The sequence below is a fragment of the Vulpes vulpes genome, chromosome 10 (assembly GCF_048418805.1).
Source record: "Vulpes vulpes isolate BD-2025 chromosome 10, VulVul3, whole genome shotgun sequence".
Lineage (NCBI taxonomy): Eukaryota > Metazoa > Chordata > Mammalia > Carnivora > Canidae > Vulpes > Vulpes vulpes.
The window spans coordinates 5,054,882-5,070,953 of record NC_132789.1 but is presented as its reverse complement, the minus strand read 5'-3'; the positions used below and the strand labels follow the sequence as shown (position 1 = coordinate 5,070,953).

The 16,072-nt window shown below is 48.5% G+C and overlaps 1 protein-coding gene and 1 long non-coding RNA gene across 3 annotated transcripts in view; one reads left to right on the top strand and one right to left on the bottom strand.

Annotated features, from left to right (window-relative positions):
- Positions 1-4,574: 4,574 nt before the first annotated feature.
- On the bottom strand, positions 4,575-12,279 carry LOC140594131 (uncharacterized). The gene is made up of 3 exons (XR_011994626.1): positions 12,239-12,279; positions 12,060-12,151; positions 4,575-4,672 (listed from the first exon to the last, which is right to left on the bottom strand). It is a non-coding gene; the product is annotated as an uncharacterized lncRNA (long non-coding RNA).
- Positions 12,280-12,494: 215 nt separating this feature from the next.
- AACS (acetoacetyl-CoA synthetase) overlaps positions 12,495-16,072 on the top strand; it is a 56,745-nt gene continuing 53,167 nt past the window's right edge. Inside the window, exon 1 of one of the 2 annotated variants that reach the window (XM_072722668.1) lies at positions 12,495-12,743. In XM_072722668.1, coding sequence (XP_072578769.1) covers positions 12,614-12,743 — 130 coding nt within the window. In that variant the 5' untranslated portion in view covers positions 12,495-12,613. The remainder of the gene's footprint in view (positions 12,744-16,072) is intronic. The other variant, XM_072722669.1, reaches the window with a different exon arrangement.

The window sequence follows — 16,072 nt, the reverse complement described above, 5'->3', positions numbered from 1 at the left end:
CCCAATGTGGGGCTCAAACTCATGACCCCAAGATCAAGAATCACAGGCTCCCCAGCCCCAGCCAGCCAGGATCCCCAAGACTACTTTGAAAAAAAATTTTTTTAAAGATTTGCTTATTTGAGAGGAAGAGGGAACATGTGAACAGGGGGAGGGGCAGAGGGAGAGAGAATCTCAAGCAGATTCCCTGCTGAGCAAGGAGGCCCAAGTGGGGTTTGATCCCAAGACCCTGAGGTCACAACCTGAGCCAAAACCTAGAGTCTCACACTGAACCCAAGGAGCCACCTAGGTGCCTCGTAGACTTCTTTGCATCTTATTACACCATCTAGTCCCTTCCTTCACCATGTGTGCCAGCTGAATACACTAGAGACTTGGTATTTTTCACCATCCTTTTCTCTGGAAGCCTGGCTTCAATACTGAGGATTTGACATTTGCGTAAGAGTAGAAAGAAGCCAAATCAAGCCAGAGGGTGGGCAGTCACCTCATCTGGCCACATTTCCTTGTCCTGTTAAAAACAAGCAAGAGGTGGCTCAGCGGTTAAGCACCTGCCTTTGGCTCAGGTCGTGATCCTGGAGTCGCTGGATCGAGTCCCACATTGGGCTCCCTGCAGGGGCCTGCTTCTCCCTTTGCCTGTGTCTCTGCTTCTCCCTCTCTGTGTCTCTCATGAATAAATAAATAAAATCTTACAAAAAAAAAAAAAAACAAGCAAGAGAGAGGAAACCGTGGCAAGCTTTCGATGGCTTGTATGGCTGATCTCTTGAGGATTAAATGAGGCCTCTGCTGGTGAGAATATCTGTTTCACTGTATAATAAGGCCCTGTTCATACTATATCCCTGGGTTGTGGGTGATGTTCAGTGGCTGAGTGTAACACAAAAAATGGTAAGAATGTAGCCTTGTCCTCTGACTGTTTGCCAGGAGCCACAGTGGTAGATATCAGTGAGCTGTGGGGGACAATGCATTTATATGACAAATATTTATTGTGTGCTTTCATGTACCAACACATGAAGAAAGGTCCCAGGATTCGTGGAACTTTATTGTAAATGGAAAGACAGAAGATTAAAAAGTGGGACTCCTGGGTAGCTCAGTCGGTGAAGCATCTGCCTATGGCTCAGGTCATGATCTTAGGGTCCTGAGATTGAGCCCCATATCCTTCTCCCTGTTCAGCAGGGAGTCTGTTTCTTTTTCTCCCTCTGCCTCTCCCCTCCAGCTCATGCTCTCTCTCTCCTGCTCCCTCTCTCTCAAATAAATAAATAAAATCTTTTTTTTTTTTTTAAGATTATTTATGCATGAGAGACACACAGAGAGAGGCAGAGACACAGAGAGGGAGAAGCAGACTCCATGCAGGAAGCCCGACACGGGACTTGATCCTGGGACTGTGGGATCACGCCCTGAGTCAAAGACAGACACCCAACCACTGAGTTACCCAGGCATCCCAAATAAATAAAATCTTAAAAAAAAGATTAAACGGTAAACAAATTAATAATAAGGATGATTTAGACTTGTACTGCGAAGAAAGCAAAATGAAATAATGTGCCGGGTTCCTGGAGAGGGTGGGCAGATTGCTTAAATAGTGGCTGGCTAGGGAGGGCTTGTTTGAGGGGGTGGCATTAGAACTAGTGACAGATGTCTCTCCCAGGTGATCCCAGCAGAAGTAGTCCAATGCTTCCGAAATCAATTTGTCAAAAGCCAATTTGCCAAATAATCAATTCAGTGGATTTGCAGAATTGGCCAGATTTCCTAATTTACCAGAAAATGATGTTTCGTGGCATGATAGTCTTGAATGAGATTCAAAGGATAATAATTTATTTTTTTTTTAAGATTTATTTATTCATGAGAGGCAGAGAGAGAGAGAGAGAGAGAAAGGGAGGCAGAGACACAGGCAGAGGGAGAAGCAGGCTCCATGCCGGGAGCCTGACACGGAACTCGATCCCGGGACCCTGGGATCCTGCCCTGAGCCAAAGGCAGATGCTCAACCTCTAAGCCCCCGAGTCGTCCCTAAGAATAATAATTTAATCTGATTTTTTTTTTTGTCTTGAATATTGAATAGAAAATGTGCTTCAAGAATATATTCTTAGTCTATTCAGGAACATCCTGCTGGAGGACCTTGAGTGTTAATTTAGAGTGTTCTCATCTCATTGTGCTGCCTCTGGCTCATGAGCTCAGGTGTGTGGGGGTTGGGGGTACACCATGGTTGCCTTGTTCATTCATTGTAGCTCCTCACCTATACTAGGTCGAAAACAATTGGTGAATGATTGAGATCCCTGTCCAGCAGCTGCCAATGGAAATCTTCCTCTCTGGTCTTAAGGACAGGGAAGGGTTAAAGTGGGAGGCTCTGAGCATGGGCCAATATTTAGAAGTACTTGTATAAACCATGAGCCTTCATTGATTGATTCTGCAGACCTTTCCAGAGCATCCCCTGGGTGCCAGGCTCATAGATTCTAAGGGCAAGCCAGATCATGCACAGGTAAGCAAAGGTAGAATTTTTATACTGAACCCTACCCCCGATGTAGGGCTCAAACTCACGACCCCAAGATCAAGACTATATGCTGTGCTGACTGAGCCAGCCAGGCTCTCCTGCCAAAGATATTAAGTTTTAACTCTGCAAAAAATAATAGAGTAGTTCTTCTTATAAAAAAATGGGCTCTCTCTCTCTCTCTCTGTGACTATCATAAATAAATAAAAAAAAAAAAGGGATCCTTGGGTGGCGCAGCGGTTTAGCGCCTGCCTTTGGCCCAGGGCGCGATCCTGGAGACCCAGGATCGAATCCCACGTCGGGCTCCCAGTGCATGGAGCCTGCTTCTCCCTCTGCCTATGTCTCTGCCTCTCTCTCTCTCTCTCTCTCTGTGACTATCATAAATAAAATAAAAAAAATAAAAAAATAAAAAAATGGGGACATGGCAGACAGGACTACAGCTTCTCGTCCTCCCTCCCCAGAGCTAACCACTGTTTGCAGTTTAATGAATATTTGTATTAGTTTCCTTGAGGCTGCCATAACAAATGGCTACAAACTTGGTAGCCGACAACAACAGAAATTTATTCTTTTCCAGCTCTAGAAGGTGTGGACAGGGTTGTCCTCCCTCTGAAGTCTCTAGAGGAGATTCCTTCCTTGGTGTGTCCAGCTTCTGGTGGCTGCTGGCTTCTGGTGGCCACTCCTTGGCTTGTGGCTGCATCCCTCCAACCTCTTGCCTCCATTATCACAAGACCTCTTCACTTGTGTCTCTTATAAGGACACTTGTCATTAGATTTAGGGACTGTGTGAGTATAATCTAGAATGATTTTATCTCAAGATACTTGCCTTGGGCAGCCCTGGTGGCTCAGCAGTTTAGTGCCACCTTTGGCCCAAGGTGTGATCCTGGAGACCTGGGATCAAGTCCCACATCAGGCTCCCTGCATGGAGCCTGCTTCTCCCTCTGCCTCTCTGTGTGTGTGTGTCTCTCATGAATAAATAAATAAATAAAATCTTAAAAAATATATTAAAAATAAAAGATCCTTGTCTTAATTATATCTGCAAAGATGCTTTTTCCAAATAAGGTCATATTCACCAGTTCCAGGTGGACATATCTTTCCACCACTCAATCCCTTATAATATCTTTCCTACACATATATGAGTGTGTGGGGAATATATATTATATATACCAAAGAAGAAATACATATTTTTTATTTTATTTTTTTTTAAGATTTTATTTATTTAATCATGAGAGACCAGAGAGAGAGAGGGGCAGAGACACAGGCGGAGGGAGAAGCAGGCTCCATGCAGGGAGCCTGACGTGGGACTTGATCCTGGCTCTCCAGGATCACACCCTGGGATGAAGGCGGTGCTAAACCACTGCGCCACTGGGGTGCCCTACAAATGGTATTTTACATGTTTTTTTCTATAGCTGTAGATGTCATTCTGCTATCGTTCTACTATCTAACTTGCTTTTCCTCCTGAACAATCTCTTTGAGAACTATGCTGTTTGTAGGTCGCTTTCACTGTTTTCATCTGATGCACACAGTATTGCAAGGTCTGGAATGTACTGCACTTCATTAGCCATTCTCCTATTGACAGACTTGAAATTTGTTTACAAATTTTCAGTCTAGGCTTAGTGAAATAACACATTCATTGATGTCATTAGGGTTTTAATTATTTAATTTTCTTTCTTTTTAAAAAATATTTTATTTATTTATTCATGAGAGAGACAGAGAGAGAGGCAGAGACATAGGCAGAGGGAGAAGCAGACTCCCTGAGCTGGATGTGGGTCTAGATCCCAGGACCCTAGGATCATGACCTGAGTCGAAGGCAGATGCTCAACCACTCAGGTGCCCTTTTTTTTTTTTTTTCATAGGTTACATGCCCAGTGTGGAGCTTGACATGGGGGCTTAAACTCATGATCCTAAGATCAAGACCTGAACTGAGATGAAGAATCAGACACTCAACCAACTGAACTACCCAGGAGCCCCTTATTTATTTCCTTTTAATTGTGAAAAGTATGAAGTGTACAAAAAAGACTGGATACAGTATGTGTGTACAGTTTAAAGAATAATAAATTTGGGGTACCTGGGTAGCTCAGTGGTTGAGTGTCTGCCTTCGGCTCAGGTCCTGATCCCAGGGTCCTGGGGTTGAGTCCCACATCAGATTCCCTGCAGGGAGCCTGCTTCTCCCTCTGCCTGTGTCTCTGCCAGTCTCTCTGTGTTCCTCATGAATAAAAAAAAAAAAAAAAAAAAGAATAAATGTGTATGTTGTTCCTATTATCCCGTTTAATAGGGTATTTTGGAAGTCTTTCCAGTAACTTGGAAGTCCTTCCTTAAATTCATTCCTTTCTCTTAGAAGAACCCTGTGTCCTGAATGTTGATAAGCATTTCTCGGCCTTCTTTATGTTTCTCTAACAGGTATGTATTCCTAAACCACATATTTTTGGGTTTTGCCTACTTAACCCCTTTCTATAAAAGTCCGTACACCTCTGATGCTTGCTTTTTTGCTTAACATTATGTTTTTGAGGTTCATCGTGCTGGCACATCTGTAGAGCATCCACTTTGGCTGCCTCACAGGATCACTATCCCATCACCTCCGTGTCCCTCTTCTTGGTTTGTGACCACATCTACCCCTCTGCTTTCTCCTGTGGTGGGAGAGGAGGTGGGGTGGTTGAACTTTGGGACATCACTTTAGGCACATCTGGCCCTTGGTTGCTGGCATCCACTGGATTTCCACAGCCCTGTGGGTAGACAGGGAGGGTTGAGGCAACCACACCACGGAAGCCAGAAAAAGAAATCCTCCAATAACCCTTTTGCCTGATGAACCCATGAATTTGGCTGAGTCTCTGTTTGGACTCACTCTTCACCATTCTCCTGGATCAGCCTGAGAAAGCCTCCTGTGTCAACAGCCACAGGAAATGGACATATGTCAGCTTCTTGTCCCTTTTGGTCTTTTCTCCATCAAGTCATATGCATTACTACTTTGGTTATGACTTGGGGAAAATTAGTTCTATGCTAGAAGTTGTTCTGATCTTGTGTGGACCCCAAGCATTGCTATCTACTATCTAACCCCACACCATATTCTCTTGGTCTCCAAATATCTCTATGTGTAGATAGATATTTAAAGATATATCTCTTTCTAAGCTTATATTGGTATACAGGTACATAGCTCTCTCTCCCTCTCTCTCTCCTTCTCAATATCTCCCACCTTTCCACCCTAGTCAAGCCACCATGATACCCCATGTGAACCTTAGCAATACCTCCCTCTCCAAACTCAGCCTCACTACTCTATTACCACACAGCAGCTAGAATAGTGCTTTCAAAATATGACACATCACTCCCCTACTCGAAACTTTCCAAATGGGGGCACCTGAGTGGCTCATTGGTTGAGTGTCTGCCTTTGGCTCAGGTCATGATCCCAGGGTCCTGGGATTGAATTCTGCATCGGGCTTCCTGTGGGGAGCCTGCTTCTCCCTCTATCTACGTCTCTGCCTCTCTCTGTGTGTGTCTCTCATCAATCAATCAATAAAATCTTTTTTTTTTTAATTTTTTATTTATTTATGATAGTCACAGAGAGAGAGAGAGAGAGGCAGAGACACAGGCAGAGGGAGAAGCAGGCTCCATGCACCGGGAGCCCGATGTGGGATTCGATCCCGGGTCTCCAGGATCGCGCCCTGGGCCAAAGGCAGGCGCCAAACCGCTGCGCCACCCAGGGATCCCTCAATCAATAAAATCTTAAAAAAAAAGAACACCCACACAGAAAACTTTCCAAATGGCTTCTAATCACACTTTAAATAAATGAAATCCACAGTCCTTACCCTGTGGTCTCCCAAGGTCCTGGATAGCCATTTCCATTTGACTGGGTCTTTGCTTTTACTATGTCCTCTCTCTGAAAGGTTCCTCCTCCTAAGGCTTAGCACTGGGTGGGATGCTCTCCCCCCCCCCCCCCCCCCCTTTTTAGGTAGAGAATCTTCAGACTGTGATAGAGGAGCATACTAGTTTGGGGATTGAACACACCTTGGTTCTTACTGATGCCTGCCTATCTTGGGATCAGGTGTTCTAGGGTATGTCATGTGGGTGATGAATGTACTAAAGTGAACACAAGCCCCTTCAGGGGAGAGTGCAAGTGGAATGACCTTTGGTGATTGTCTCGGTTAGCATGCTTTTGGCAGCAAGTTATGGCAATCTGACTCCCTGCGGCTTAATCCATGATGACAGTTACTATTTATTCAGCCTGAAGCCCCTGGGCTAGTCACAGGATTGCTCTGCAGCTCAGCAAGAGGATCCAGCTTTTCGACCTCTGCTCTGCCACCCTCTGCTCAGGGGCTTTCTTGTGCCATGCTTCTGCGGATCGCTACTTGCCCAGGGCAGCTTCCTGCAAAACGTCCTCCCAGGGGAAAATGGGTGCAAGTCCCCCCCACCCCCATTCGCGCCCTTTCGAGCTCATTGGCCGAGATTTATTTTTTTTTGCCCACCCACAAGCCAATCCGGCAAAGGAGAAGAAGGAGGGCTGTGATTGGCTTAAACTAGAGAGGACGTCGACCCCTGGGGACCAATTTCCAAGGGCCATGTGATGCTCAGCGGCTTTTACACAATTAATTGACAGATAATCCACCCCATTCTACAGTCCTTCAGACTGCCGGAGACAGCATCTATGTTCTCAATCCTCCTTGACCCACTTAACAGACACAGGGGCTTACTATGAGCTCATCTCGATTCCTACTTTCTTGCCCTGGGGTATTAACAGGATCTCTGCTCCAAGACCTCCTCTGATGAGTAGATGCCATTCTTTCAGCGCTCTCTGGCTGAGACGCGTCTCCTAAGGGTGAAGTTCGGCTTGGGTTGGAATGTACTGATTTTGGAATAACCAGAGAAGTGAAATTTACAGACACCGATTCACTTTCTACTTTTCAATATTTTCTCAATTCTTCAAAATGTCTCGATACATTGAAGAACATCCCCGGATACATTTTATTTTATTTTTAAAAGATTTATTTATTCATGAGAGACACAGGCAGAGGGAGAAGCAGGCTCCATGCAGGGAGCCCGATGTGGGACTCGATCTGGGGACTCCAGGATCACGCCCTGGGCCGAAGGCAGATGCTAAACCGCTGAGCCACCTGGGCTGCCCCACGGATACATTTTATTTTATTTTATTTTATTTTTACTTTTTAAATTTTTTCCACGGATACATTTTAAAGGCCATTTCTTTCAGATTTGGTCTCTCTTAATGGATCCGACAGATGAACGTGTATGGTATTCAATTATGTCAGGTGTATTCATTCCAACGAGAGCGAATCATCATTTTATTTTGTTTTAAAACTCTCAGTTTATTTTTTTATTTTTAAAAAGATTTTATTTATTTGGGAGAGAGAGAGAGAGAAGGAGCTCAGGGAGGAGCAGACGGAGGAGCAGAGGGAGAGGGGCAAGCAGACTCCCTGCTGAGCAAGGACCCAGATGGGGTAAGGGGGAGGGGTGTCCATTTTGGGACTCTGGGTCATGACCTGAGCCAAGGGTAGATGCTTACTGACTGAGCCACCAGGCACCCCTCAAACCCTAAGTTATAAAAAGGATGTCCATTTAAGGCTATGATCAAACTTTCCAATGTCAGCTTAAGTCAAGATCCAATCCCTTGAGTTGGCCCGATCCTTCCAGGAGAGCCTCCAGAGTTGGATTTGGTGGTGTTCCTAGTAGGTGGGTAGCTGTCAGTGGTCCATGTTATTTCCTAGCTGTCTCTCCAAGAATAGATTTTTTGGATTCTTTTCCAGTTGCATCTTAGCATGATGGTATTTGTTTCTATGTGTACAAAAAAATATCATTCTTTGGGGGGATCCCTGGGTGGCTCAGTGGTTTAGCGCCTGCCTTTGGCCCAGGGCATGATCCTGGAGTCCCTGGATCGAGTCCCACGTTGGGCTCCCTGCATGGAGCCTGCTTCTCCCTCTGCCTGTGTCTCTGCCTCTCTCTCTGTGTCTCTCATGAATAAATAAATAAAATCTTTTTTTTTTTAAAAAAAGAAATATCATGCTTTGGGAAGAGAGGAGAAAAATGAGATTCATATTGCTAAAAGCACTTGGACTTTCAGATAGCCCTGACTTGTACTCCAACTATGGGTGCCACTCCTCTTCCGGACCATCAGTTTGGGCCTTTTTGGAAAACTCTTCACTACTTCCAAATACTCTTGCTTTTCTCTTGAAGCTGCTTTCAACATATTCCAGAGGACCCAATATGTTTTCACAATTTCCTGTCTCTGAAGAAGTGTAGGTGCATCTGGTCTGGCCAGGAAAATTTCTTTCTTTCTTTCTTTCTTTCTTTCTTTCTTTCTTTCTTTCTTTCTTTCTTTCTTTCTTCCCTTTCTTTCATTTTCCTTTTTAAAAAAATATTTTATTTATTTGTGAGAGAGAGAGACAATGCAAGAGAGCAAGCATGAGTAGGGGAAGGGGCAAAGGGAGAAGGAAACAGACTCCCCGCTCAGCAGGGAGCCCAATGCAGGGCTTGATCCCAGGACCAAGACCTGAGCAGAAGGCAGATGCTTGACTGAGTCACCGAGGTGCCCCTGACCTGGTAAATTTCTGTGTTCTTTTAAAAATCTTTGAAGTACCTAGAATAGGATGGAGTTTAGAATTTTGGGAGTGTGGTGTATAAAGAGTACCAAACTAGGGGCAGCTGGGTGGCTCAGTCAGTTTAGCTTCCAACTCTTGATTTCAGCTCAGATCATGGTCTCAGGGTCATAAGATTGAGCCCTGCTGGGCATGGAGCCTGGTTAAGATTCTCTCTCCCTCTTCCTCTGTATTTTCTCTCTCATCAAAAATAAGCAACAGGTACAAGGAGAAGAGGGTAAGTGCAGAGATGCAAGAAAGGTTGCACATAGACAATAAATAGTTTAAGGTTCTTGGTCAAGAAGGGCCCTCCCAGCAATGTTCCCATTTTAAATGGGAAGAACTTTCTTGAATCTCCTCCTCTTCTCCCTGTCTAATCTTGTTAAGAAGGATATGAGACAGCAAGGTGAGGCCTAAAAAGGTATTTCCAAGGGTTTGTGTGTGTCTGGATGTGTCAAAGGGATGATGACAAAGTACCCAGTTATTTTGGCTATATAAACTTGCCTCTCCCTTGGGTCCTCTACAGATGCTTTGCCTGATTGGGTGGGCCAGGATTAAAGGATTAAGAATGAATCAAGTGGCTGTCAGTTTGTAAACCTAGCCCTCTGCCCTTCGTGAGAATTGGCCAGTCCCCTAGTCAAACTGCAATTTGCATACTCTATGAAGGCCAGGTCTATGCCTTACATAGCAGAACCTCCTTGCCTAGTTAAGGATGGGCACCCAATAGGCATTTTTGAATGAATGACTGTTTCTTTTTTTATGACTTTATTCATTTATTCATGAAAGACACACACACACACACAGAGGCAGAGACATAGGCAGAGGGAGAAGCAGGCTCCCTAGCCTGATGCAGGACTTGATCCCAGGACCCTGAGATTATGACTTGAGCCAAAAGCAGATGCTGAACCACTGAGCCACCCAGGTGCCCCTGAATGGCTGTTTCTTTCTTTCTTTCTTTTTTTTTTTTTTTAGATTTTATTTATTTATGAGAGACACAGCACAGGAGAGAGAGGCAGAGACACAGGGAGAAGCAGGCTCCATGCAGGGAGCCAGACATGGGACTCAATCCTGGGTCTCCAGGATCACAACCTGGGCTGAAGGTGGTGCAAACTGCCGAGCCACCTGGGCTGCCCTGAATGATAGTTGAGCTCCTATTATGGATCAGGCTCTGGGAATCCTGGAGAACCTAGTGAAACAAGGATTTTGCTCCTGTGGAATTTGCATTACGGTGTCAGAGGAAATAAACATTAATCCCTCAAAGATGACTCTCCTTCCCAGTCAAGACGAACTCATGCCTTGGCAAAGGTGATAACTCAAACAAAGAGCCAGAGCTGGCTCTAGAACTTTGAGGTGGGAGGGGGGCAGCTTTTCTGGAAATCATGTTTACATAGCAAAATCCTGTTTTAAATGAGAACCTATGTTTATTTGTGGTTATTGAGAGATGGAAGCTGTTTGTGATTTTAGTGGTGAGGTTGCTTCATAAAACTCCCAACACTGAAAAAAATGTACCTGGGAAGCTTCTTGGGTTGCTGTCAAAACAAGTTACAAGGAATGTGCGAAGGTCCTTAGCACAGAGCCAACCCATGTACAGTAGGAGTGAAATAAATAAACCTTCAACATATACCCAAGTCCCATTTTTCTCTGCCACCTGGTCCAGCCACCATCATCTATTTCAACATTATTCTAACTGGTCTCCCTGCTGATACACCTGCTCCCTGAAGCCTATTCTCAGCTGAGCAAGCAGAGGGATTCCTATTACAGTCAGAACATGTCCCTCTCTTGCTCAAAACCTTCAGTGGTCTCATCTTGCCCATGGTAAAAGCTGGTCTTCATGGTCTTCAGGAGCCACTTGGGCTGCCTGCGACGTTTCCCTTCATTGATTTTATCCTCCTCCTCCTCTTAAAAAAATATTTATTTGAGAGAGACAGAGAGAGAGAGAGAGAGAGAGAGAGAGAATACGTGCAGGAGCAAGAGGGAGAAGCAGGCTCCCTGCTGGGCTGGGAGCCCAAGCTGGGGCTCCATCCCAGGACCCTGGGATCATGACTTGAGCTGAAGGCAGATGCTTCAGCACCTGGAGCTGCCCAGGTGCCCCCATTGACTTTATCTTCTACCTCAGGTCTTTCAAGTCAAAGAAACAATGCTGGACACTACTATTTCTCAAACTACACCCAACACTCCTCAGGACTTTAGCACCTGCTGTCATCTCCGCCTGGAAACTTTCTCCCCAGATACGAAAGAGCTCATGACACCTGTCACCTGCTTCAAGTCAATGGTAGATGTCACCTTTTCTTTTCTCTTCCTTCCTTCCTTCCTTCCTTCCTTCCTTCCTTCCTTCCTCCTTCTTCTTCTCCTTCCTTCCTTCCTTTTTCTTTCTTTCTTTCTTTCTTTCTTTCTTTCTTTCTTTCTTTCTCTCTCTCTCTCTCTCCTTTCTTCTCTTTTCTCTCTTTCTCTCTCTCTCTCTCTTTCTCTCTTTCTTTCTTTTTCTTTCTTTTCTTCCCAGGGCATGATACTGGAGTCCCTGGATCGAGTCCCACATCAGGCTCCCTGCGTGGAGCCTGCTTCTTCCTCTGCCTATGTCTTTACCTCTCTCTCTGTGTCTTTCATGAATAAATAAATAAAATCTTAAAAAAATTTTTGAGAGAGAAAGAACGAGCGGCGGGGAGGGCAGAGAGAGAAGCAAGCGGACTCCCCACTGAGCAGGGAGCCCGACTCGGGGCTCAATCCCAGCACCTCCGGGATCATAACTTGAGCCGAAGGCAGATGCCCAACCGACTGAGCCACCCAGGTGCCCCTGACGTCACCTTTTCAATGGAACCTTCCCTGACAGCTCTATTTAAATAGAAACACTCGTCCTTCTTTCTTTTCTATCCTTCCCTGATTTCTTTCCATGGAACTGAACACTTTCTATTCTACATGAATAACAGGATTCGTATTATCTACACGACACTCATTGTACACTATATATTTTCACTATTTGCATTGTACTATGACCTACATGTGTCCTCCGCCCCTTACCTCCTGTTGACACGGGGCAGGAACTTTGCTTCGTTCACTGCTGCACCTGCGGAGCCCCGAACGGTGCCTGGTACCCAGCGGCGCTAGGGTATCTGCAGGGAGAACAGATCAATAGCGAATGAATGAGCCCGGGCACCAGCCCGCGGCCTCCCGCCCCCGGCTGCCCGCGCTGCTCTAACCCCTCGGCGCGGCAGGTGAGCGGGGAGCCCGCGCGCAGTGCGCCTGCGCAGCCCCACCCCCCGCACGCGCGCGTGGGTCGAGGGCCCTAAGGCCGCGGGCACTCCTTTGCGAGCTCGGCGCCCGCGGAGGGTTACACGCGGGGGGCGTGGCCTCGGAGGGGGCGGGGCCTCGTCCGGGGGCGGGGCCGGGGGCGGGGCCGCGCTGGGATCCCGCAGGCGGCGGCCGCGCCGCGCTCAGTAGCGCTGCCCGCCGCCCGCCCGCCGCCCGCCGCCGCCCGGGAGCGCGCCCGCCCCGGGACCCCGCCGTCCCTCCGCGCCGCCGCCCCCGGCCTGGCCCCCGCCGGGCCCGCGTCACCGCGCAGCCCCGCCGCAGCCATGTCCAAGCAGCCGCGGGCCAGCCGGGAGGAGATCCTGGAGAGCCAGGTGATGTGGGAGCCCGACGGCAAGAGCACGCACATGCACCGCTTCCGGGCGGCCGCGGCTGCTGCCTGCGGCCTGGCGCTGGGTGAGTGCCCCCCCCCCCCGCCGGCGCCCCCGGGTCTCCCCCCCTGCAGCGCCCTGCAGCGCCCGGGAGGGGCGCCCCTTCCCCGGGGTGGGGCACCTTCTGACCGTGCGTTTTGCCCCCTTGTCTGCAGGGCGTCAGCTCTCGTGCTTGCAGGGTGCATGCCCCTCCCCGCTGCAGCATCTGTGCCCCAGGAGGGGCCCCCCACTCGCCCTCTTAGCATCTTGGTCCCTGGGAGGCCCCCCCACCGCCTTGGAACCTCTGGGGACTGAGGTCCCTCGCTAGGCTTCCTACTTGTGAGATGAGGTGTCCCCTGGCGCCTTGCGCCTTGCGCCTGGCTTGGGGGAAGGGGGGGCTTCCCCCCAGACATGGAGTCTTTCTAACTTGTGGCTCTTCCCCTGTGTTTGTGGGGGTCACTTGCCAGCCAGTAACACCTTGTGTTGTCCCCTTCCCCTCCTAGCCCCCCCCCCCCCCACTTGACATTACTAAAGGGCTCGCATGGAATCCAGCACCCACAGGAGAAAGACACTCTTTTCTGAAAGAAAATACAGCCTTTGGGATTGAGGCAGGACTCGTTTTCCTCCTGTTTACTTTACCCTCCCAGCCCCCAGCAGAACCGAGGCACGGCCCCTCCCTGCAGCCACCACCCTGGCTCTCAGAAACTGCCTGGCCTGGCTGCCTGTGGGCCGGCCCACAGGGGCCCGTTTTCTGGGTGAGAAGCACCTGCACGTGTCTCCTGCCAGCTCTAGCTGGCTCGTCCGACTTCCTGCAGGACCTTCCCCACCTTCAGGGGTTTCAGCTCCTCTCTGGCCACTTCCCTTCCCTCGTGGCCCTCAGCTGGCTTCTGGGACTCCTGTGGTTCTGTGGTGGCATCGCTGTTCTCAGCCGCCCTGACAGAAGTGGACATGGGGCCATCTGTCCTGTGTAGGGGAGTCCTCGGTGACACTACCTTGCTGCTTACATCCCCCGCTTTCCTGGGGCCCTCGTTCCCTCTACTCTGAACACTGGCTGGTTTCCCTGCTTCCTGCTTTTCCTTCCTCTTCTCTTCGGGACACCCTGCTTGCTTCACTGGAGCACAGGTCTGACTTTGTCACTCCTTAGCTCAGAGGCTCACAATGGTCCCTTGTTGACCGTGGAATTGCATGGTGCCACCTGGCAGCTTCCAAGCCTTCCACTGTATGATGGGTGTCAAAGCTTCCAGTGAGCCCCTTCCCTTGGTGAACCCAGCTCCCTCCCTCCTGCTCACTACACAGAAAGCATCTTGGAGACAGATGTGGCTTATCACTCTGGGCCTTTCAGGTATTAGCTGGTAAATTAACGTGTGTAGGATTGGGGGAGAACAGACCTGATTCCCAGAAAGAGCCAGGAGTAAGATACTCATCTGTGTCACCTCACCTCGATTCCATCTTTCTTTCTTCTGCTAGCAGAGGTATAGTGTTCTCCTGTGCTTAACTAGCCTTGGTGCTTTAGGAAATGATTGCACATGAGTTGTGAGGTGGGCGAGATGCATCTGACCTGACTACCTGGATTTTGAACTGGCTCCACCACTTCCTAGCCGTGTGACCTAGCTGTGAGACCAAGTCTTACTTTCCCCGTCTGTAAAATGGGCATGGTGAGAGAGGAGCTGTGTCAGTGGGTGGTGTGAGGGAGGCAGGAGGCCCTCACACCCAGCGGTCACCTGCACCTGGCCTGTAGGTTGCTGCATAAACCCGACCACACACTGGCAGCTCCTAGTTGGCCTGCTCAGGGCTGGTAGCTGGGGGAATGAGCCCAGACTGGACTTGAAGACTTGGCTCAAGCGGCTCACAAACTGGGAGACTGCATAGGAAAAGCTAGATTTCTGACTTCTTTTGAAAACCCAAAGGCCTGTGATGCTAGATCTGTGTCCCCACATGGTGACAATGAGCTGGGCTGAGTTGGGTTCTCCTCTTGGTTGGAGGATGATTTAGAGCTTGGTGTTTGTCTTTTCTCCTCTTCCACTCCTGGTGGTTGAACCAGTCTGCTGCTTCTCTCTCTTCCAGAAGCCCAGCCCTGGAGGTTTTGGGCTTTAAGGTCTAACTCAGATGCTGCCTTGTCTTGATCATTGTCTTTGAATGTTTTCTCCTTTCTCCTGTTCTCCAAATGCTTGTAATTTGGACTTTTTTTTTTTTTTTTTGTAATTTGGACTTTCATTCTGCCTTGCCTTTTCATGAATTTTTAAGTATTCAAATTGCTTAAGGACTGCACCCTTGAACTTGTATCCTCTGTACACCTCTTCCCCCCTGGGGCGTGCGTGTAGTTGGCATGCAGTATTGAGCAATGTTGTACCCCCACGTACAGAGAGAGCAAGGTACACATCTTCCCGGGGCGCTTCAGTTGTGCTCCAGCTTCAAGGATGGGTGGATGTAGGGGTGGGGGCGCATTCTCCAGCTTGGTCTGTCACCCTAGACCAAGGTTGGCATGAGGTTTCTCCCCCAGCCTTGGCAGGGTTACCTATTCTCTTTTCCACTACGAGGGCCACAGGTTGGTTTGTTCTTCTCACTGCTTCTAGCAGAGCTCACCTGAGGACTCCCAAAAACCTACATAGACCTGGGGGCCCTCCGGATGCAGACCTACTATGGAGCAGCCCACTATGGCAGCCTAGCATGTGTGCATGCAGACCTCCTATGGAGCAGCCCTCTATGGCAGCCTAGCATATGTGCATGAGAGGCCTCTTTCACAAAGACCCCAGGGGTCATGCTGCATGTACCAGCCCTCTGTAATTAGGGGAGTGACACCTGCTTTAAAGGACATGTTCTTTTGGTGGACTGTGCCACGTGTCTTTCTGTATGCCACGAGCTACAGATCATTTCAGCATTCAAGCAGCTGGGATAGCGTTTGCCCACAAATAGAAGGCTGGGTCCCTGTTCTCAAATAGCTCAAGCGTAGCTGGGGGAGAAAGCTCGTGCAGGACAGCAGCGCTGCAGTGAATCAGTGACCAGCCTGGGCCCAGGGGCAGCCAGCTGTGGTCTCCCAAGCACTTTACTGTGGACTCAGTCTGTCACTGCAGTGGAAAGAGGCCGCTGGGTCTTGAGCTGAGGTTGGGAGGTGTAGACTGGTCTGGGTGGAGAGGAAGAAGGGGGTGAATTGCAAATTCAGATGCCTGTGGGGGGCCAGCAGGTGAGGTGGATAATGGTACCAGTTAGCTTTTATTATTAAAAAAAATTTCTTTTAAAGATTTTATTTATTTGACACAGAAGGTAGAGAGAGCACAATGGGGAGTTGGAGGGAGAGGGAGAAGCAGATGCCCTGCTGAGCAGGGAGCTTGACATGGGACTTGATCCCAGGATCATGACCCAAGCCAAAGGCAGAAG